The sequence below is a fragment of the Archocentrus centrarchus genome, chromosome 19 (genome assembly GCF_007364275.1).
Source record: "Archocentrus centrarchus isolate MPI-CPG fArcCen1 chromosome 19, fArcCen1, whole genome shotgun sequence".
Taxonomy (NCBI): Eukaryota; Metazoa; Chordata; class Actinopteri; order Cichliformes; family Cichlidae; genus Archocentrus; species Archocentrus centrarchus.
This window is the reverse complement of record NC_044364.1, coordinates 14,276,609-14,301,194: the sequence shown is the minus strand read 5'-3', so window position 1 is coordinate 14,301,194 and position 24,586 is coordinate 14,276,609. Positions and strand designations below refer to the sequence as shown.

The window sequence follows — 24,586 nt, the reverse complement described above, 5'->3', positions numbered from 1 at the left end:
GCTATCTGTCACCAGGATGCCACCAGGTAGGGACGATGATTTTGGTGACTCCACCATCACCCACTTTCCAACACCAGATGTTGTGCAGCTCACTGATCCTTGAAGGACCTTAGTCTGTCCAGCTGAAATGGTCTTGAGGTCCCTACTATGAAGCCTCACCACTCCCAGGCTGGAATCAACAGACTGTTTTTTCCGGATTTCAAGGGTCTTTAAGACGACTTTGTAGCCATAAGGAAGAGACTCAAAGTTCTGAGGTGCGATCTCTGCACACTTTTCATAGAGAACATCCAAAGTATTTGTGCCTATAAGCACTGATGACAATGTGGAGCGCATGTCAGGTACAACCAAGACCAGCGTAGGTACCTCGATGTCGACTCCAAGCAAGCTCTTTGGGAATCTGATGGTGGCCTCAACATAGCCAAGGTAAGGGACGCTTTGACCGTTGGCTCCTTCCACTTCAAGCAAGTCGTTCAAGGAATTGAGAGGCAAGTGAGACAGGTTCTCTAGATAGAAAGAGTTGGGGATCGTTGTTACTTGGGATCCTGAATCCAACAAGCAACTACAGTCTTTGTCAGCTATGGTCACTTGTGTGGTGCACTTGGCTCCAATCAGACCTTTTGGCAAAGTCACTGACTGTCTTTGTGTGTGAGAGTACACATGGGCTCTGTAAAACTCCTTTCTGGGACACTTTGCCTGTGCTCCAGTCCCCGTTTGTCCCACAACCGGAACTGGGTCTAGTTTAAAGGATCAGGCTTTGAAGTGCCATGTTGACTGTCCCATGCTAACTGCTTTTCTTTTAGCAGCTTCCTCTTCTCAGCCACAAGAGATGGGTTTGGCTCACTTTCACACTGAGGCTTAATGTGCCCATCCTCTCCACATCTAAAGCAATACCAGGGCCTTGGTCTATTGCTTGTGCTGTTGTTTGCACCTCGGCTGTGGGGCTGCAGCCTTTGAGATGTGTGAGTGATAGCTGGGGAATGTGTGTTAGCTGTTGGGGGAGCTAGTGGTCTGGTAGCTGATTTAGCTTTTCTACTGTCTTTCTGTGTGATACGTGTGAGCTGAGACTGTAGATCAGCTATTTGCTTCTTTAAGTCTTGGATTTCAGACCTGTGATCAGGAGCTGGCTGAGATGAGCTGCAGTCTTCTTCACCCTGCACATAAACACCTTGATAATGAGAAGACACTCTTGGCTTTGAAACATTGAAGTGCTGTTTCATGCGTGAAGCTTTGGAAGAACGTTTATCTTCTGCTGTGCGGAGTAACAGGAGAAGTTCAGCAAAGGTAGGTGGATCCTGCTTCTTCTGTTCTAGCTGGAGTTCAGCTATCAAGATGTTATCCCAGCAGCCCCTGACAAACTGCTTAAGAAGATGCCGGTCAAGGTCGCTTGCAGTTACACCTCCCCTTCTGAGGGTGGTGCTCAGCATCACCTGCAGCCGTTGTAGATAAGCTGAGGGTTTCTCACCATTATCCTGCATCGTGTTGAGATACTTTGCAAAGAGGTCGTCTCCATCTTCGACTGTGCTGAAAGCAGAGTCTAAGATCTCTAAGTACACACTAAGAGGAGAATCAGGTGTCAGGTGCTTCACAATATCAATGGCGGGTGATAAGAGACTTTCAAGAAGCTTTCGTGACTTGTAAATATCAGACTGTGTTGTGTCTTTAAGAAGAAGTTCCACATTGGAGCGCCATGTCTCATAATCCACTTCACTGTTGGGACGTGGGACACGCCCAGAGAAGGGTCTGAGACTCAAGGAAGTGTGCACCTGCAGAGCAGAGTCTTCATTTCTCACTATGTGCTCAACAACTACTTTTTGTATGTCAGGTGGATTGACGTCAGAAAGTTTCAGAGCAGGCAGTGTCTTTTCCTTAGATGATGTCGACGGTGGGGACCAATGATGTTGAACATGCTGCTGTGGGGTCATACTGGGCAGGGAGCTTACCTGCGCAGCATTTTCAGGAGCATGTTGCTCTGGGGTATCAGGTGAGTGATCTAGATCGACAGTCTCACTGATGAGGGAGAGCTCCTCTCTGAGGACAGCTGCAAAGTCTTTACCAGTCTGTTTTGCAATGTCCTTTAACTCTGAAAGGTAAGTCTGTGTAGCTGTCTTGCTAGCTACAGGTGTGTAAACATTAGCTAGGGCTCTGATGTGGTAGGTGACGTCAGTCTTAGTCTTACTGTTAAGCCTGTATGGCAATGAAGGTAAGAGAGATTGCACAGCTGTACCACACACATACTCTACGATAACCTGTTTGGCTGAATCTGGTTCAGTGAGATCAACTGGGATTACTCTTTGAACGGAACCATATTGTTTCAGGAAGTCACTTAGTTCGTCATCAGTTTCTGTATCGGTCATGCCGCTAACTATGACTGAGTTAGGGATTTTTACACTACTGGTTTGAACGACATCCATTTTTTTCTTTTTTTTTTTCTGATAACAATATTATACGGTCTCTGGTTTCTAGTTTAAATGCTTTAAGCCACTCCTGGCTGGCTCGCCACGTTTGTAGCACCGGTGTCACACCGCTAACTGCGCCACTGGACCAGTTCTAGGCTCTAAGGAGTGGGGAGCAAGAATAACACCACCAGAGACCGCTGCTTTAAGTGGAACAGGCCGGCAATTTACTGAATGCAAAAACACACACATAAAATACAATACATAAAACAAAAATTACCCTGCAGGTTCTTAATAAGGAGGCAAATATAATTGAAAAGGAAAAAAAAATAAAGAGTATGTCACTCTTTCTTTTTGCTCTTTAGTTTACCTGGCTTATTTTAATAAGACTAATTTGAGTTAGTTAAACCAGTCTTTTTTTCCTAGGTTGCATCTATTTTAAGATTCCTATTTTTCTTCCTGAGTTAACTCAATCTCCTTTCTTTTAGAGGTAAGAAAAATACCTTCAAACACAATTAAATCAAAGTGGACCACAACTATTCAAATCACATTCAGACACATAAACATATGAAAATCAGAGTATGGCACTTTAAATTCAAGTTCAAGTCAAAATGTAAATTCAGGTACTCAGTTCAGTGAAAAGCTTCAGTTTGACTCAGTCCAAAAAGGATAATAATTCAATCAGTTCTCAGTTCTGGTCAGTTCAGTTCGAACTAGTTCCTGATATTCCTACCGCTCCGGCAGCGAATTACCACACGCAGGAGAATCCCTCCCTAATGCGATGGAGAAGATGAATTGAAGATCTGGGTCTGGCTCGCCATCTTGAATCCTGTCTGTGAATGTGCACGCCGCACACGGCAAACCAATCCTCGCTCCGACCGAGCTTCCAACCAAGCAAAAAACCTGACCTGTGTAACAGGTCACAAACACAATAAAACTCCTTTTAAATCCTCAAATTATACAAATAAACTCTTCTTCATAAACCCAATATATTAATCAGGTAACAGTTTATGACAGAGCATTTCTTTGTAACGGCTACATTTTTTAGCATTAGCCCTCCGCCAAAAGAAAAAGTACGACACGGTGAAAATGCAGGAAAATAAACATAAAACTCACCAAACCCGATGTAGCTTAGTTCTCATAAAATCCCTGTCAGTTCCCGACCAGGTAGATTATGTTTTTTTCACCATAATATTAACTTTTTCCTGTTAATTAATCACCGCTCTTCTCTCCGACTCCTCCTCTGCTCTCTCCCTCCGGTCTGTGTACTGCAGCGTCACTCAGGTGCTGCGTCTGTAACGCTGGTTCCTTAAAGGGGCAGTGACGTTATTTTCTGTCTGCAGACTTTTAATCAACTGTTTATTCTTTTTTATGTCAGATTTTAACATGGGTTACACTGGCATAGAGTGTATATAAAAAATTTCCATGTCTAAAAGGTGTAGCCAGTGTGGAAATGCCTTAGACCTGCCAGGGTTCCTCAGTCAGATCCACCCCTCTCAGATATCTGAGTTGTAGCTGGCAAGCAGAAGTCTGTGATGGCCAATCTTAACCCTCTCCAGGTTAAACAGTGAGCAAAAGGTGTTAGCTTCAGTTAGGTCACTTCTAATTTTACCATCACCAGCTGTCAGACAAAAAGTTCTCACAATTTAGAGTGGTCTAGGTTTTCTGGGGTCAGTGTGCGGAGTTAGTCCTATTGGGTGACGGGGCAAAAGAGTCATTTTCTGGCTCGACCGCCATCGCCTAGATTTGATATCACCTAGTAGCCGCCGCAGGGGGAGAAGGCAGCACCGAACGAAATTATAGGTGGGCCAGAAGGGCATTTTCATCAGGCAGACACTTACCTCCTCCTCCTCTGAGAGGGTCGTGAGCAGCAGCAATTGAGCCGCTACATGGAAAAGCTTTTTGTCTGATGAGAATTAAAAAGGGGAAAGAGAGAGAGAGAGAGAAAGACTAAACACTTTTGTGGGGGACTTGCTCTTTTCTCTCAGTGCCAATTATGATACTGCTCCAGCAGAAATGCTCAGAGTGCCTTTCAAAAGTCACAGGTGCACTTATCCTTTACATGACTGACAATTCATTGTTAGTGCTGCTTTATCATTACACATTGTCCAGTGTTCAGCTCGGCATGAAAGGACTCAACATTTACTCTTTGTGCCCGTTTCTTGACATTCCCAGTTGACTCTCGTCTTCAGGTTAGGATGTTGGTGTTGTTGCATGTAACAGATATTCTTTCAACACGCCCATGGCCTTGTAGCAAAGGCAGGACGCTGTTTGCCACCTGTGGACTCTGCTGCCAGTGGGATCATGTGTGACTTTCACCGCACCCAGTATAACAGAGTGAACAACGTGGCAGCGTCACTCGGCTCTCTACCCGTCTCTAAGCCTGCCGCTATTTTCGGGTGACAGCAGCTGCCAGGCCTGTTTTGTCAGAGCCCTACAGAAGGAAACAATGCCATGTGAGTTATTTTGTTTCATTCGTGGTTCCTAGTCAAAACCAAGAACATCCTGGCAAGTCATTACTGTCTATTAGCCGGAATAAAATCTGTCAGTGCACTAACATCATTCATTCCAATAAAATCTTAATTTTCTCAAGAAATTCTTAGAAATTATGGGCTATACTAACTGGCCACTTTCTTAGGTAAACCTTGCTAGTACTGGCTTGGACCCCCTTTTACCTTTAGATTTGCCTTAATTCATTGAGGCAACAAACTGCTGGAAACATTCCTCAGAGATTTTGATCCGTATTGACATGATAGCATCACACAGTTGTTGGCTGCACATTCATGATGTCAATCTCCTGTTCCTCCACATCCCAAAGATGCTCTACTGGATTGAGATCTGGTGACTGTGGAGGCCGTATGAGTACAGAAAAGTCCAAACGGAAAAGGTATCAGTTTGAGGTGATTTGAATTTTGTGAGCTATGGAGTGTTATCTGCTGGATGCAGCCATCAGAAGACGGGTACACTGTGACCATAAAGAGCTCGGTTTGAACTTAAGCAGGTCATCTTGACTATGTCTACATTCCTACATACATGCATGAGTTCCTGCCATGTGATTGGCTGATTAGATATAATAAAAACACTATTAATTTTATAAATACCATTTTCTGTTAACTGCAGCTTTCAGTGTTCTCACACAACAGAAACAAACTCTTTGGATGCTGATAGTTGGTTTTGTCAGACTGCCTATTTAAAAAAAAAAAAAAGCAGTGAACCTTATGCATTATGAATTCACACATTGAGTCTGGAAAATTAGCTATATTTATACAGATTTATTATTGTCTTCATGGATTTGCACTGAATGTCTGTCTAGATAATAATGTCATTAATATTTGCCTTCAGTGTAGCACACAGACAGATCTGAGTGTTCCTTTGACATGCTTATTTGAGGTCATCCTGACCTGTGGCCATCTGTGCCTGCAGAGTTTACAGACTGAGAGTTGCTTGATCTTTAACTCTCTGCAATCGTGGGGCCAAATTCTTGCAGCAATCACGCCATTAGGTTTGGACACCAGCAAGTATCAGGTGTGATAATTACCATTCCTCGAGGGCGGGGGGTGGGGAGCAGGCGTTTCTAATTTGGAACCTGTCTATGTTTGGCCACCACATTTTCAGCAGACTCTCATTAGGGACAAACATTAGTCAAGTATAATGAGTTTAGTGAAGTAGCATGATATTTAAAACAGCGGAGAAGGGTTTTTATGATAACATTCTTCCCCCAATCCCCAGAATCCATTCAGCGAGCGGTTTTATGATGAGAAATTCTCAATTTGGCCGGCAGATTCCATTAAAAATCATTAGCCACACAATGACTAAGCAGCTGCTTGTTGAGCTCACAGCGTCTCCGTGACTAATCGCAGTCCTCTTTCTTCTCTCTGGAAAGCCAGGTGTAAAGAAGGCACGAAACTCTTGATTGATATTTCAAGTAGGTTGTTCCTTGGCAAGTTCAGTTTAATTTACTAACACAGCCACTTAAAGAAAATTAGTATGTGGGAGTTGCATACTGGTCTCACAACAGGTTCACTTTAAGATCCGCTCCTACAACTCGATTTACATTTTAACGCATGAAAGGAATGTCCATTTCCATTGTTAGCACACGGTGAAGTTTCTCAGTAAGAACCCCCTCCTCTCTGAAGTGCTGCCTGAGAGGTGAGTCATCACTTGTACTCAGCAACAAGGTTTTTTTTTCTCTTACACTGACAGACAGCAAAGATGACATCTTTTTTTTTTTGTTGCCATTTTTCCTTCCTTGTCATCTTCTCACAATTTTAAATATTCTAAAGCAACAAACTAATGTTTCAGCTGAGACAGACAGCAAGAGGCTGGGGGTGGGGGGGCACATCCATCCATTCCCATCCTAAGCTCTTTACGCCTCACTGTGAAAGTGGTTGGGCTGCTTCCAGGATGGCTTAAATCATGGCTAAGCCACTGTGGGATTTGGGGTTCCACACTGCATGTTTTGATTGTGGGTATTTAACAACTGAATAATGGTGCAAAAATCTCTTATTCATTACAGGGCAGAACATACTGTTTCCATCTAATGAGAGTGGATCAATTTTTGTCACTTCAAAGAATCACAAATAGATATCAACCAAACAGGATAGCAGAGCGAGAGGTTTGAAATCACTTGGTGCAAAATGTTGGATAGAAGCACTGTTTTCACAGCTCAGAGAGGACATTTTCAGTGCGCATAGATCAGATGCACTCCCTATATAGAGTGACCGGTGTCAAACAAACAGAGGATCAGGTTTCATGCCACTGGTAGTTACAGGGCAATGTATACAACATGAAACACAAACTGAGCTGCTGCGTCTAGCTGCCAAGGGTTTAGGAGAAGATCCAGTTTCTACATGCTTTAACCTCCATGATTATTTCAACATCTGTGCAATGTGACTACGGTTAGAAGCCAAAAAATTGAGTTTCTGTCCTATAGGTTTAAGGATATTGTGACCTATGTTTTGTAACATGTGATCTTTAATCGCTACTGGAAAACACGCTACTGCTAAAACGGCTATTTTTTTTTTTTTTTACTGTATTATTGCTACCATCACCAATACTACAAATATAATACAAGCTGTAGCTTAATGTTTCTGTTTTTAACTTACTTTACAAGTTATAAGTCAGTCCCCCGCAGATAAAATTTTTTAGAATGAGTTCAAAAATGTACTAATTTATCAACAAATGTATGGGGTGAATTTTTATATAACTTGTTTAATTGTATTTAGGCCTAAAGTTATGAATATGGAACATTAGTAGTAGAACTTGACTGATCCAGGATTTTTAAGACCGATACCAATATCGGATAATTTCTAAAAAGCTGATATTCTGGTATATTTTTGCTTTTTTCAGTCACATGAAACATAAACAGATTGACCTAACATTTGTTATGTGTAGCCATTTATTTATTGTTACAGGCTCTGCCCAACTCTGCTCAGATCAGCTGGTTGTTGTGTTTGTGGTGTTCCAGACATGTTTGTTGCTGGCAGGGAAGTTGCAGAATGCCCTCTGGTAGGCAAAGCATAAAACATGATTGAAGCATGCTTCTCCGTACTCTCTTAATTTTCATTCACAGATTTTTATAAATACCAATACAGATAGATCAGCAAATAGCTAATACTGGCTCAATGATAAATTGAAGCCAGGCATACACATACACAAGCTAAATAATGTGTTAGTTTTGTGTTCTACAGCCACAGATCACTTCTTGCTCGAGCACAAAAATGACAACACCCATGATTCTAACTTTAAAATGGCAGTATGCAAACTGATAGATGACATCACAGTGGCTACGTCCATCTTTAAATACAGTCTGTGGAGTATACATTTTAATCATCAAAAAAGTGACACGCCTCCCATTTGTAATGTAACAATTCATTGCCCATAATAATGGCTTCTGCCCCTCTTCTCCTTCAAGAACTATTTAAAGTTGCTTCTGTTTTTTTTTTTTTTGTTAATTTCTGATTCTGATACTTTGATCAGTTTAATGCTTTGTTTCATATTGTGGGGAAAATAAATCACTTTTAAATAAAACGTATCATGACTCTTCAAACTAATGGATGGGTGCTTAAACCTTTTGTGCTTAAATACTAAATTAAAAGCTAAATTAAGGCAAAACACAGAAAAAAAAGGCTTTTATTATGCTGAAAATCAACCTGTTTGGTGCAGATTTATATACTGGGCTCATTTACAGCATCTTGATGCTGAGTCGTTCATGTGAAATTCAAGTCACCATGTGACTCCAAAAGAAAAATTTTAGACTGTTAGACTAAATTGTTGCACCTTTTTTTTTTTTTTTATCACCACAGACTCACAACTGTGGCAGCAAGAACGGAATCTCAGAAAAGGTGCGAAAAGTGTCTGCAGATTGAAATATTAAGTTTTCCCAATAGACGAACCACTGGAAACACTAAGTAACAGCATAAAGGAAAATTGCAGCAAATGCATTAACTTCATCCCTGAACGCTACAAAAAACATACAGCATTTTAGCACAAATTCTCCACCTCTGAGGATAAATTGCAGGAGTCTCAGTAAATATTCCCTCTATCAAAAATATTTCCTGTCTGCAGGATGTTTTTCAGAAGAAATAAAGCAATAAACCACTTAAAATGCTTTGAGAAGTTACTCAGTTAGTGCCCGTCGAGTGCCTTTTGTAACCTTTCGTGCTGCTGGGTGATTTTTCTGTGGGAGGACGGAAAAATATTTGGTGTCATGAATTTTTCATTCAAACAGAAAATGGTTATTCATCACCAATTTCACATAGTGTATGTAGAGGTGATCTAAGAGATGGATAAAAAAATGATCAATTTATCCACTCATTTTAAGTGCAACGCTGTTTAGGCCTCCTCAGGAGAACTCTGTGACTCACTGCTTTCATGGCTTACCGCGCATTTCCCCTGCTGCTGCTGGTCATGTCCATTTAGTTTTTAGAAAATAACCAACACATTTTATCAGCACTGCAGACTGTGTTTGACTTATTACACCTGGCTGAGGAGCTTAAAATTTCTTTTTCTGTTTTTTTTTTTAAATCTAATAATACCCTTACAAACCTTTGAACCTATTTTCCAGCCTCTCTCTTTGGTTTCATTTTTTGGACACTGTGTTTTGGAGTTCACTGAGCAGCACAGAGTCGTGCTGATGTGTGTTGATGCTAGGGTGTGGAGTGAATCGGGAAGTGTTGGAGACTGTAGAAACCCCACAGGCTCTTCCCGAGGTAAACCTCAATTCTCTGGAGTATATTGCTTATTGCCGACAACAACAAGAACAATCATTTTCCTCTCTGGCGTTCCCTGCACAGGGAAAAATACTTCCTTTGATTTTATGTTTCTACACAAAAAAATAAAGAAAAGTCTGATCATTTTTAAGATCTTATTTTATTTCTGTTCCCACAATTGCAGTTTTGTTTAATGCATGTATTATTTATATTAGAACATAAATCAGTGGGAATTGAGCTGCCACAGACTGTAATTTGGACAGCAGCTGGTGTGAAAGTTCACTGGTTATTTTTGACCTGCTGTTTTCAACGCCAGAGAGTGTTCGCTAACATGGTGTTAATAATTATAATGCCATCATAATACACACTATTACTATTTGTGTGCATATGTGTGTGTGTGGCAAATATGACACACTATTACTGACACGTGATCATAAAAAGGGTTTCAATTTTTTTCTCATTTGTTAAAGACATTGTGAATAATTTCATGTGTAAATCTAAAAATATGTGTTTTGTTTCTGTGGGTTCAGCGTTAACAGGTTATGATGCAGAAATGAGTCCAAATAAGACTCAGAGCAATGCTGTAAGCTGTTGTGGTTGATGACACAGCTGCTGGACACACTTCCTGTGGCTCTGAGTCACGTCTCTAAAAGTGCAGCATTAGTTACATCAAACGTGTTTTGGATAAAGAGAAATGTACATAGTTTAGTATGTTCGGATCAAAAGAAATAGTAAAAGCAAGTAGCGAGCAGGTGTTGAATCTGAAAAGACTTTTGAAATTTTCCATCCTGGCACTGGCCCACTCCCTCTTGTGCTAAGTTGGTCTCTCCTGCTGTCATCACCATGAGTGGCTGTTAATATCCCTCGGCTTTGTCCCTCTGCAAATTCTAGCTGAAGCTGCAGTGCGTCGCGGCGCCTTCAGGTTCTTTGTTTCCCGGCAGGGATGAAAACTTCTAATGAGCTACCAAGAATTCCTGTACCAGGAACTTCTGTCTTGTGCCTCCTGTAATTTTCTAATTCTTCGGGCAGTGTAAAGTTGTTTATATTGACTGTGAAAATCAGGGGATATGTCATATGTAACCACAAGGTCAGCAACTACACAGACAAGCAACCCATATTCTTGTATAGGTAAGAGGCCTTATGAGTTTCTACAATGCCAGCATGTGTAAGTGTGTCACACCAGAAATGGTAATTCAAAAACATGCCCTAAAATGCGTAGGTGGAGCTGGAAGCTGATGACAGCTTCTGGGTGAAGGAGTGGTTGTAGTGGCTAATTTTGTTGTTGATGAAATGCTGCAGAATGGGGTTACATGAGATTTGAATGGTCCACAAAATCTGCAACTTATAGTTCTAAAAGGCTCGGATTAGGTTGGGAATAAGCCTTCACACTTTCAGTGGATGACCTTTGGATTCAGCATCTTAGATCCATAAATAAGTCAAATGAAAAGATTGATTTAGTATGCATTTATGCCTTATCAGTAAGTGTATCTGAATTGACAGAAGGCATTCATTCATCAATGCGGAAAACTCAGACAAGCCAAAAGTAAAATACTTTGTATACAGATGTTTTGTACACATTGTTTGATGATACAGTTGCAAAGTTGTGCTCAGTAACCTGTGAGCTCTGCTGCTGCTTTTCAGTGTAGTGGGCACATTCGGATTTGGCAAAGATTATGTTATAATAATAATAACAGCAGGTCTATCCCTCAGGATCTGCTGTAATGTGGGTAGTGATCCCTGATGTGGAAGCAGCTGAATGCAGCACCGCAGGAAGCCTAGAGGACAAAGGCATAATCTGCTTTTATTGACAAGATGAGAGAGAAATCCCTTAAACCCTCTGGTTTTACTCATGAGTGTGAAAATCGCAGGCACAAAAGAAAGTGATGAAACCCTGCTCTGAATACTGTACTGTCTGCAGCATGTACTCATGCTGGGAAATGTTTCTGAGTGATGCAGTACAAATCTGAGTATTACATTCAGCCACTCCAGACACCCACTGGAAGAGTTTCCAGGGATTCCCAGTAAAATCAATTGTCAAATTTCAAGTTTTACATTACTATTCTGTTCATACTGAACTGCCCTTTAACATGCCTGCATGTACAGTGTAACCAATAAACAGTTCAGTGCTTAAGGGGGAACTCATTATTTTTGTTAAACTGCTACAACGACAACAGATTCATAATAGTCAAAAGCCTTACCTAACTTAGATCTGGACAGTTTTGCATTCAAGGTCATTTTCTCGCGCATATCCAAACAGCTTCCAGCATAGCTGCTGGCTTTAGATCACTTCCTGGAAGTCCTGTTCTGACCCCTTGCACAGTGCGCTCTACAACTTCCCAAACACGTGGCGAGTGCAAACATCAACTTCTCTTTCAAACCCACCCATGTTTTGTGTGGGGGATCATCACTTGTGATGCGAGCAGTTTACACCATAGCTCAGGAACAGAAGGGGACATTGTGACCATATTTCACATTCAGTCAGGTACTGAATTGAGGATAGTAATCTTAGAGTGCATTGGCCACAAATTGCGCGATTGGTGGCCCAATTACTGAGCCCTCCGCATGAAAAGCATTGTTGGCAAGGCAATGAGCCTCAATGGCAGATTACTGGTGATGCAAGCAGTTTTCAGTTGCAGTCCCCTGATTTCAAGCCCAAAGACAACGTGTCAGGTTCAGGAGTGAGACCTGGAGCATGCTTGTCATTTTGTCAGTATTCATTGGGTTGTGCACTGTGAGCTGCTACAGACCGTGAGACTGTCAGTGCAGACTTGGTTCTACTGTCCCGAGGAACTGAGGGAGATTATTCATAGGGAACCATCTGAACTGTTATCGTGCCAACTCAAAGCACACTGAAAGCACAGACAGACATTTCTTGGCTAATTAAACAGAATCTTCACTTACTAGCTTGACCTCTTACCAGATTTGGCTCTTTGCAAATTTCTACACGTCCCAGAATGGAAAATCAAGCCGATTGCCTTTTTGACACACTGGAGGAGATCCAACACGAAGTGTCCGGATTTTGGCAAAGGTAAAGGTCACAGTGACCACACAAAACATGTTTCTCACCATAACTGAAGAATTCATATGCTAACTATGAAAAAAAAAAAAATCTCACACATATTGAAAGTCTTAAAATTCTCAAGTGTTTTTGTACCTCAAAGGTCAAATGCACTGCTCCTATTCAGTACCATAACTCAGGAAGAAAAGGGGACATATGTGACCATATTTCACATTTAGTCAGATACCGAATTGGTGACACTAATCTTGGAGTGTGCTGTCTACAAATTGCAGGGTTACTGGTTTAATCCCTGGCCACTCCACATGCCAAGTGTTCTTAGGCAAGACACTGGACCTCAAGTTTCTCCAAATGGCAGATGAGCACCTTTCATGGCAGCTCAGCTCCAGTTGGTGTATGACTGTGTTAGAATGGGTGGAGCTAAAACTCATGCGACAAATCAAAGACACTATATAAGTGCTGACTATTTATTTGTGGTGGCCGCCTAATCTGTCAGCATCTTCACTACTTATGTTATTAGGCGGAACAGGTGTGGATATAAACTGCAATTTGTGGGCAGAGGCATACAGAACAACAGCAAGGTGCTAAATCTAGTCTAGGCCAATATAGTAAATTTACAATTTCACAGCATATAGTAAGCAAGAATGTGTGCTTGCATGTATCGGATTTGCCAGTGCAATAATATGACATAATAATTTCTCTTGGGGAATTTCTTTATCCCCTCTTTCTTATTTTTTTCTAGTCATTCAGTTCAGTCCAGTTCTTGTACCTGTCCACTTTCAGAGAAATGTTTACACTATTAGCACTGACCTGTCAGTCATTAATGCACAGCAAAGAATTGTATCTTTAGGCATTGCTACAAAAACACATAAATTTGTTTCAATTTCTGTAGTTGAATTTGTGAAAAATGCCAACGATAAAAAGTTTGACAGGCATAAAATAGTATTTTTGCACAAGGTGATTTCCAAAGAACTATTAGGGGAGGGGAGAGAGAAAGGGAAGAAAAGAGAGCATAGGGAGACAGAAGAAAACATACTCTATGGGAGGGAGAAGACAAACTGCACTGAAGGGTTATTAGAATCTTATTTAACAAATTTTAAAAATGGTTGTTGATGCTACTAACAAAACTGTAATGCATTTAATTTTTAAGCTAAAGACCAAGCATGGAGGTTTTATGTACTGTCCTTTCTCATTTATATGACACCTATGAATCAAAAACCACATGTTTTAGTCATTCTGCTCCTACTGATCAGTCCTTCACAAACCAGCCCAGAGGGGGGAGGGGTACCTTTGGCAGAACTGCTGAACTTGGGCCACTGAACCCATTCAGCTCTGTGTCTTTGAGCTTTGCCTCAGTCATGAATCACTATAGTGACAAAGCTCGAGGCATGACTAGAATGACACATGATGAGCGAATTTCTTACCCCACACACGCGTCTGGGGATCGTCTGTGCAGTGCTTATCATCCTTCTGCTGCTGTCGTCAGTGACTGCAGCCCATTATATAAATCTGATTGTTATCTCGTAACGCTTTGCGTTGAACGCAATTTTTTTCCCCCCAGCTTTTCAATTAGATCTGATGCGTGCATATCTCAGTGCATTACTGTAAATGAAGTGACCGACTTTTTTGATGCTGATGAAGGCGGCCCACTCAGGCCTCACTTTCTCTTCATTATTCCCTCTAATTGAAAACTGAATCTAGTCAAGTTCTTAATATTTTAGAGAAAATCTGAAAAAAAAGAAGAAATGTTTAGCCATATGCAAATATTGCACAATAATGAAAGATTGTAGAGTCTGATGCCATTAATGATTAGGGTACTGTCAAAATGTTACAGTCTAAATGCAGGTTTCCTGCTTGAGGGACACACAACACAGGAGAGCACCTTTCCATTGATCCCGTAATTTAGACAGTTTCATCATAATTTCTTTTTCAGGCAGATGGGGCAGTGGACTGTTTATGAAACACATGCTGGATAGGTTATATTAAGATCATGCTTGAGGAGGGTGCTGGGCTTCAGGAGCACTATCCAAGACCACATTAGTATGGATGTTGTGTTTTTGTCTGTCACCACAAGCATGGGGCACATGCAGACATAGCCAGTGTATACGGGTCTAAACTGAACAAGAATACAGATTTCTCTTGAAACCCCTATTTGTAATCCTTTTATACATGTAATTTACAGGTAGGGGCTACTTGTTCTTGTTCAGGAGCTATTTTGGTTAAGTGATGTTTTGTGAGCAGATTATACTTGTTGTGAATAGGTTTAAACATTCTCTAAGTCCATGGTTTGCTTCATTAATGTTATTAATGAGACTTTATTCATAGGAGCCATAATATGCATCTCCAAAGTGAGAATTGTGCACATTTATGCACATGGCATTGCAGTGGTGACTACATGTACTGGAAATATACATTTTTCTCTTTAGTTGTTCACGAAACAGAGACAGAGCATCGGCCAGGACCTAACGGTAAATAACAATCTAACTTTGTAAAACTGAGACAGCTGATCTGCCAGTGGTCACAGGTTAATGGCTGATTTAGACATCAGTGGTGAATCTTCGCAGAGCCTATGATGTGACCTATGCAAGTGGCTGATGCCATTCCAGCATTTGTGCTCGTGGTGCATTACATTTTAATTACCCTGTGGTCATGTCCCAGTGTTTTATATGTGGTGCCTGCCATGATAGAAACAAATAAAATGCTAGAACTTTTTTCTCCCTCCTCCATCCCCACTCTTTACTATGGTCAGTTTTTTTTTTTTTTTCCCGGAGGCAAACATATTTTTCCCATCTTTGCACATTACCTCACATCATTCTGATAATTTTGGCAGTATCCATCCAGGAATGTGCTGACCTCTGTGAGTCCCTATATTGAGGCTGTGATTATTGTTGCTTATATTGAGGCAGTGTTTGCTATTCTCTCGCTGATAAATTCAAAACCTGGGGAACAAAAAGATTGGTCTGAACAGGCCAATCACTTTAGTTGGGAGCTGCATTAATGCAATGTGTAGTTACATTTCCAGGAAGGTGCACACAATGTTAGGGCGCAGGCTGTGGCATAGGATTTCAGAGGGGTTTGTGGTTACAATGTTCCTACAGCATAGATTTAACACAGGAGCATGAATCCCCCGTTACTAATTGTTTGCTACACAGGTTCAGAAGTCCTGAGCTCCACACAGCTGTCAGACTCTTTAAAAATTGTAATTTTACTCTTACTGAGCCTAAGTATGATCTGTTTATTGAAGTCAAGAATCTTTCTATTTCTTTTCAAAGACAATATTTGCAGTAGGAGGAGGAGGAGGCACAAAGGAAGGGCGTCTGGTGTAAAAACCTGCAAAATCAGATATGCAGATCCATCTAGTGTGCTGACCCAGTGTCAGTCAGGGTGTGGCCAAAAGAAGCTTGCTATTTGCAGTAGTGTTTATTGTATTGTACACATGGATAGTTAGCTAAACTGCACCTGTAACCATTAGAATTTAAATTCTTTACCTTCAAAGGAATTAAAGATTAAGATTGTTGCACATTATGCACTGTGTGTCAGTCCCTAAAAAATAACATGGCAGTAAACTGGCTAGCAACAGTGTCGTTGTGTTTGCTGAAGTTGGGCCAATTATCTTTACTCATGACAGAATTCTCAGTGTTTATCATAAACTACTAATAAAAATTTTTATTAGTGTATTAGTGATCAATACAATCAGCAGATTTAGGCAGATAACAACTAAGAAATTATTTGGGTTGTGGGACTTTATTTTCACTTCTTTAATGCAAAGTGGCACCTCTAGACTATTTAAAGGGCCAGTTCATCCAAATGCACGAATGAATGCGTTTCTCAAATTTTTTTTTTACAGCAATAATAAAGATTTTTCCTGAATAAAAGGTGGCTAAACAGAAGTTCACCTAAACCGTGCCTTTCCACAAAATTAGGTATGATATCAGAACACATCAGCTACTGGCTGGAATGAAAATAGCTGCTGATATGGTCATTCTTTCAGAACTATTGCTGTGCATATAAACATTCCTGAGAAATCATTTATAGCTTGGAGTTGGGTTTAGTTTACAACACAATGATAGGGCTGTCAATCAGGTGGACAGTAATAACATCTCTCTAATCTGGGGTTTTGAGACAAAACCAACTATAGCTTCAGATTACAGAGTTAAGGTTGAATCTCATATGTCTGACAGAATTACAGATGTCTTAGAGGATTGTCCCGCCACAGACAGTGTCAGTGTGTCAGTAGGAGCCTCTAAATGTCTAAGATGTCCATTCTTTGTCCGTGTTTGTCAAGGCTGCACTCGATCACGTTTACCGCTGTTGTTGTAAACACGCTAATTTGCTGTTATCACCCTGGGCGAAGGATGAACTGTGCAGGATCCCTGTAAACAAAGCCTAGTTAGTGAGAACAGTCATAATGACCAATGTATCTCTCACAGACGAAGACCCATCTCACTGATATTTATAGCTGCTTTAAATCTACTGGAACTATGCATTTTCCCACGACACATAGATTTTATAAGACTGTTTTCAGTGGAGTAAAAAAAAAAAAAAAAAAAGCATAAATTTAACAGAGTTCTGTCTGCCAAACAGCAGACCTAAGAACTAAGCTCTACAGACAGTTCTTTTAGCTATAAGATAATTGGGGCACCTGCATGAGCACATATACACACTGTTTACACAGATTACACGGTACCCACGGTAGACACACATTTATTTTGTTAACCCATTCTTTAAGTTGATCTCTGCAAAATATGATGGTATGGGGTACAAGCAAACAATGATTCTGTAAGTCAAAGTTCATTTCGGTATTTTTCCCATTAAATTATGCACCTCATGAATCAATGTGGCATTTGAGGTCAGACAGATGGGCTGGCTGAAATTCACCAGGGTAGTCCTCAGGTCATTTTATTTTGGAAAGCAGCACCTTGTGGTGGATGAAGCTGTTGTGGGACAGTCATCCATGAGGAACATTAGGTCAGAGACTTCTGCTCCCATGAACACTTAAATTAGATTAGAGATGCATAAACTGGACGTGACTGTATTTACCTCACGGATGAAAGTGAACTAAAAGATGGGGAAAAAATTTAATTGCTCCCTTAGCACACAAGACAAAAAAAAAAAAAAAAAGCTTCTACATGGACTTTCAAGTCAATCTTTCCCACTGTAGGCCTCTCCAGAAAGTTTTCACATGGCCTACTTTATATTGATATAAGATTATCTGTTTTATAAGTGCTACATGAATTTAATAGACTAGTCAACTTTCCTTGCAGTTGGAGATGTTCAGAGATGAAAAATACTTCTTTACCTTTTACAGTTTCTTTTACTAATTTTACATTGATTAACTATTGATGAGGTATTGAAACCTACAGCATCTGTACTGTTACACTACAACACACTCAAGTGTGTCCAAACTTTGATTGGTATTGTATAATGAGGCCCTGCCTAAGCCACTACACAGTAATAATAATAGTAATAAAATAAATAAATGAGTTTTTGTTTGAAATGCCAGCTACATACATGTCGGTGAGTCACACTTCAGGAAGAGTGGAGGAGAATGAGTGGGTTCTTTGATGTTTGCAGGTTGCCTTCTGAAGGCTTGAGATCTGCTTGTGCACTCTGCAGCCCTGCACACCACAGAAAACACCATTGGTGATATTAAAGTCAACTGTGAAAATTTTAATTTGTTTTTTATTTTTGATGTATGCCAGGCTGAGGTGGAGCCCATCCCAGTTGTCATAGAGCGAAAGGTCTATCAGTCTGTTGCAGGGGTAACACAGAGAGAGACACACACAACCATTCACGCTCACATTTGCACCTTGGAATTGTCAATTGACCTAACCCACTCATTTCTTTATACTGCACCCTGAAAGAACCCACTGAAGCACGGGGAGAACATGCAAACTTCACAGAGAAAGGCTCCAGCTGCTCGGTGCATTCGAACCCAGGATAGTGCTAACCACTGCACCGCTGTGCTATCTTTGAAAGTTTAACCATTTTGAACTGATGTGAGTCGGTGGATAAATAATCGACCAGTGACATTAGTGAACGTCATCTCATTTGAGTATAGGCTGATATTGGTCACCAAGGGCAATACAGATGTTCAGTCAGCATATCTGTGCATGATCATGTGCAACATCAAGTCTCAGCTCAACAATCCCACGGCAGTAAAAACAGTAATCAGGCGCTCTTTTCATTGCCTTACAACTTGAATATGAGTTTTTCTTCCTGGCAGTGAACAATTGTTTAAGTTTCTAGAAAAAAAAATAATAATGCAAATTTCTTCTTGACTTGTGATCTGCGTTGGCATTAAGTAAGAGCATGTTGTCAAAAAATAAATGCAGATTTGAGTTGAGTATATCTTGGCAGCTCTTTTGGTTATCATGCAGGTGTGGTCGTCCTCATTGTGAGCCCACTGTGCCCCCTTGTGGGTGGAGCCATCTGCCAGCAAATAGCTGAGGGAGGCTGAATATACAGATGTGATGCATCATTATCAGATGACAGAGATGAATGATGAACGTTGCCACTGCCTGATGTCATTTCATTGACAAACTGAGCCATGACTGCCCAGTCTGTGACAGCCCGAGTGTGTTATTTACTGCCATTGCTGAATCGTCGTCTGCTGGTGGCATTAGCATTTCTAGGGTTGCAGCAACATTGTTTCCAGTTTCTAAACTGGGACAGTCAGAGGCATAAAGAGATTTCCTGGCTTTGAAAGAGAAGGGGATGATTAAAAATGCATGCGGGTGCTTTTTGTCATTACAGAGCCATCGGTGGTTGCAGGTTGACAATACAATTTCACATCATGGAAATGAATTAAGCTGGGCTCATTCATTATGCATGCCCATTGGTTTCTTGTTCAGGATGGCCATTGTGTCATTTCTAAATAGATGAAAGCCAGGTAGGCTCGCAGATAACCTGGTAGTGTATTTCGGGATGTAGAACATTTGTTCCGCTGTCTGGCAGAAACCTTTCTGTTCTTATTTGCGTCTCTCGGGGTCGAGCCCTCGTCTACATTATTGCCGACTTTAAAAAAAGAAAAATTAGGACACAGTTTCACAACGGTTTTAATAAGCTCCTGTACTTTTTGACTTCTAAATGTCAATTGATGATGCTGTAGTATTAGCATTATGTCTAAAGGATTAACAATCTAGGTCTTAACCGCCCCAAAGGGCAGAAAACTGGTTGTGCAACAGCTGCATTGCAAAATGTAAAATGTATAAACTGGTTTAGCTGCTTTTTAGCCTACTTTCTTTAAAAAAAAAAAAAAAAAGTATGCTGTAGTTAGACATTTTAGTGATTTTATCTTCTGGCTTCCATTTCTGATAATCTGCTGCTTTTTTTTTTTTTTTTTTTGGATGGACAAATGAATCATGATAGCAGTCACTTAAATTTTAATCTCTGTTTTTCACTGTTAGTAGTTTTGTCAGGTGAGAAGACGGTTTGACTGAAACGGAGCAGCATCACCTCAATCTCTGCTTCTCCTTCAATAGCTGCACCGTCTTTCACTTCGCGTATTCTCCATTTAATTTTTTATATTTAAAGCGCAGTCTGATCTCCTGTGGGATTGGCAGTAGTGATTAAGTTTCACCTAAGCTCACACAGTGTCAGAGCTGGTAGCTGAATTTCTGGGGTTGTTCACCATCACTGACCCTCATATTTATTGCCCCGCAACCCGTCTCTCTGTCTGGGAGTCTATTGGCCACTTTCAGGCTTCAATTTATTCAACAGTGTCTTCTCCCAGCAGAAAAAGGCAAAGTGAACAGAGTAAAAGTGACACCCTGGTTTTTATTGTGGTGCTGCTTCACTGTCAGCACCGACGCTTCAGGCTCAGCTCCGTCTCCGAAAGCTGAAGCCACATTCTGTCACCTCGCCCACACCTCCACTGCCAATTTACATGAGGCAAGCTCTTGCGTATTTATTTATGCTGTCAGGTATACAGTAACACAGAGTCTGTTTGTGACACCGTGACTCTTTCTTTTTGGTTTATATAACACAATAATAACAGGCTGACAAGATTCATCAAGGTCTGCTCATTAATAGCCATCTAACATTTGCTATGTGAAACATTTGTTATGTTATTGCATTTGTTTCTCTGTACGTGCTGCGTTTCAGGGTTGCCTGTTGCAGAATAAAACAATTAAGAGATATTTTCACTATTTATTTATCTGTAATTGTCAGTTAGTTTTAAAACAATAACAGAAATTTGCATGTTTTCCTGAGGTAAAATTCTTATTTTGTTTTGACATCATTTTGAAACCCAGATAAGTTTGGGGATTTATTTTATTTTATTTTTGTGGTGTAATTTAAGTTTGGCAGTATGTCATGGTATTTCACCCTAATCCATTTCTTTTTCTAGTTTTATAAAAATCAGTGTAAAATGGTAATAATGTGTTAATCAAATCATTTTAAATAATAAAAAAATACTGATTCATTTGCTAGCATCACTTCAAGTAAAATCATCTTTTTTTTCCCCTCTTTTTTTCTAGGTGGTTCTCGTGTTTGCACTCAGCATCGGAGCCCTTGTAATATACTTCATAGACTCCTCTGAGTAAGTATTTTGCTTTTAACTTGTTGAATGTAACTCTTTTTTTTTTTGCTATTCCCTGTTTTAAAAGAGTAATTAACTGATATTCCTCACTTTAAGATCAGATCTACTTCATGTAACCTCACAGTCTTCATGGGAACGTAATATCAGTCAGAGCATGTCTGAAAACGGAATAATGAAACCGATATCAGAAGTTTGTTCTTCAGTTCTGCCGTCCTTGGCCTCAAAAGCTGTTTTCAGACATGAGCTGTGGAAAATTTTCAGGTCATTGTCTGAAGTTGTCTTGTGTCAGCCTCATCCTCACTACTGAAAGTACTCCATGTGGTTTAGACAAGGGTGCTGTCTGAGTGGCGTGTGCAGAAGGCAGCATGTGTGACAGCCACTCACCCACCAGCTGTGAATTCATCTGAGGAATACCTGCACCACTCGCACATCAATGCAGACATCTCATAGACTTTGGAGCAAGTTAATGACTGTTTAATGTCTGATCCTCATACATGTAAGCTGCATATAATGTAGGCTTAATAATGAGTTTTGTGTTAGGTATATGGTGCTTAGAACCATATTTGCTGTTTTTTGCTTGTTTGTTGTTTAATCCAATCTCCTTCCAGGTGCTCTGATCCTAGTGGCGCTCCCTGCTGACGAGCAGCTAGACTTCACAGATTTCACAAATTTGCTTAATCTCTGTAGTGAAATGGATCAGACTTTCAAAGAGGCAGGAAAGTCCAAAGTTTCCTGCTCAAAACAATCAGCATCGGTAATCAGTCTAGAGGAAGCGGAAGGCCCTTTTCGTGAGGCAGTATACTGTTACGTCGGCCTTGTGGTGTTTGGGCACAAAGTGTCATTAAGAAGCAGGGCAAAAATACACCAGGATAAAAGCTTCTATCGAGTCCTGAGTGAGTCTGCACTGGGAGTAATGTTAAGGCAGAGAAGAGAAAATGAGCTGTAAACTCGTATAATCAGGCTCCCGCAGGCACACGTTCATCTTATTTGTTATTGCATAAGAAGACGTACAGCTGAGGGCTTGGCTTGCTCTGATGTGGTTTGCAAGCATGATCTCATTTCATTATCTGGACAAGCTCAGGTAGAGTTACATCCTCACCGATGCCATCTGTGGCCTCCTGTTCTCAGAACTTGCCTGTAGCGGCTCCCAGTACCTTTTTACCTGATGAAGGATGACGTTCGACCTCTCTCTTTAAACTCTTCACGCATAAGAAAGGGCATTGTTAAATGTTAAAGGAATGATGCCGCAGCACCTGCTCACCCACCTTTGCCTGATGAGGCTCTTTGTCTGCGTTTTCACTCAGTCTCATCCAGGACTTTCTGTTCAGACACTGTTTTTTCACTACTTGAAGGCAAAGAGGAGCCAGTTAGCTGCTCCCTCACAAGTAGCAGCAGAGTGTAACAGATACAGCCCTTCCTGTAATTAGTTCAAGCCTTGCTGAGGCTGTTATATGATGGACAGGCTGACCTAACTTGAAGTGGCATAGAGAGAGATGTCAACATAGCAGACCCACTTAGATTCAGAGATGAGCTCAAACTATGAGCAACACACACAAACGTTAGGTCTTTAGATGGAGTTTTAATTAATAAATGTTTAGTGATGTCTTACTGCAGACCCCATGGTTCTGTCAAACCTCAACCCTAGTTACTGAACAAACTGCAGTTTTTTTTCTTTGTTAGTTTTAAGTAATTTATTGGTTTATTTCACTAATTATTTTGAATGCTTAGGTATTCTAGACTGCATAATAAAACTAACAAACTGGGACTGTATATAGAAGCTGATGTCAAATAATATCCAGCTTTTTCCTCCATTGTGACCATAATTTACTAAATGAACCTCATTTTGTATTCAGTTGAGACTCTAAACTCATCAGTCAGGTGTTTACTGATGGGTTGTCCTCTGTTGGTGCAGGTTTAAGGCCCTGCTCACAGACACTTAGAGACCGGTTGGCAACCACCTGAGTTGAGTATTCCCCAACTAGTTGCAAGTGATTGCTTGCAGTTGCTGTGATATCAACTACTAAAGCCCCAGTCACACATGCCAAGAGACAAGTCAGTGACCCCGTGGTAACCACCAGTTGCTAGGGAAAATGTGTATTTCCCAACTGGTTTGCGAGTGGTTGCTTGCTGTCACTAGGTGAAACTGAATAACAAAGAGGTATAGGGTGCTGCACCGAAAACCTCCTTGTGATTGCTTTGGTTGCTAGCAGATTGCTAAAGTCACATGTAGTTTGTGTAGAAGACACAGACTTACCTGCAAACGCTTGCCAACTACTCACTAAGTGGTTCTGAAACTGAAGAACGCAACACAAACCGGAAAGAGAAAAAAACTTTCAAAGTAAAAGTTGTGCCTTTTGAAACATGTTGGTTTCGGTGGTAGGACACAACTTTTAGGTTTGTGTCACACTTTTTCAAGTTTCACGTGAGATTGGTGGACAGTTAGTGAGCACTCCTTTTACGTCTCCTTTTACTCCAATGATCTCCAATTCCTGATCAAACTATCTGTCTTTTTTAGGGGGCAGAAACCACGAAGGTCTCAAACATTCTCTGAACTTGCGTGAAAATGATTTTTATCCCATTTCATTTGAGGAGTTTTCTTTGCCAAATATATGCACATACAGTATCATCAGAAAGCATTAAGCCCTTCTACATGTGAGCTGGTCCATCCTGATTGATTTGAGCCTGAATTGAATGAAGGAGAGAGAGACCAGAGCTGCTGTGGGCAGGGAGGGTTTCGTGATCCATAACACTCTTAGACCTCTTCCAATCCAGGCCTGCTGGAACTCAATTATTTAGCTCTGCAGATCTGCCTCCACTACTGTATGTGGTCTGTCACCCTGCAATGATGGTGATTTGCTGGGCCGATGTGTCATTACAGTGAATGAGGGCAGAACCATCCAGCATGTGAGGGCTATTCTTAGAGGTGCCACGGAGAAGATGAATTCGGATTTTATTTTCCCCTTGCCTTCCTGGTTTTTTGAATGCATAAATAAATTTATATACTTTTCCATGAGCATGATATGCACCGAATTGCAGGTTTATTCAGTTTTATTTTAATTTGTATGCTCTGATTTTTGGTTTTAACATTGTTTACAAAAAAACTACCACGGATAGCTGAAGTTTAGAGATGAGGATTCAGATAATGCAGCCTCAAATAGAACTGGGAAGAAGCATGATGACTACGAGTCTTCATCATATCACTGGTTTCTTTACCATCGAGCTGATGAACAAACAAGCTTCACTGCTCTTCATCAGATTGGTTCAAAAAATAATCCTCCAGGTACTTTAATGTCACTTTATGTACTCCACGGGGACAGTGTTTTATCACAGGGAGGCTATTAGAGTTTTTTCACATAACAAAAGCAATTTGCTTTAATCCGAGTGGTATTAAACAGCACAGGGGAGGACTGCAGCTGCTGAGTGG

General features: G+C 40.7%; 1 protein-coding gene across 3 annotated transcripts in view; it reads left to right on the top strand.

The window, feature by feature from the left end:
- LOC115798084 (calcium-activated potassium channel subunit alpha-1-like) overlaps positions 1 to 24,586 on the top strand; it is a 107,903-nt gene that overhangs the window by 28,615 nt on the left and 54,702 nt on the right. For all 3 annotated transcript variants that reach the window (XM_030754781.1, XM_030754780.1, XM_030754782.1), the window contains exon 3: positions 21,101 to 21,162. In XM_030754781.1, coding sequence (XP_030610641.1) covers positions 21,101 to 21,162 — 62 coding nt within the window. The remainder of the gene's footprint in view (positions 1 to 21,100; positions 21,163 to 24,586) is intronic.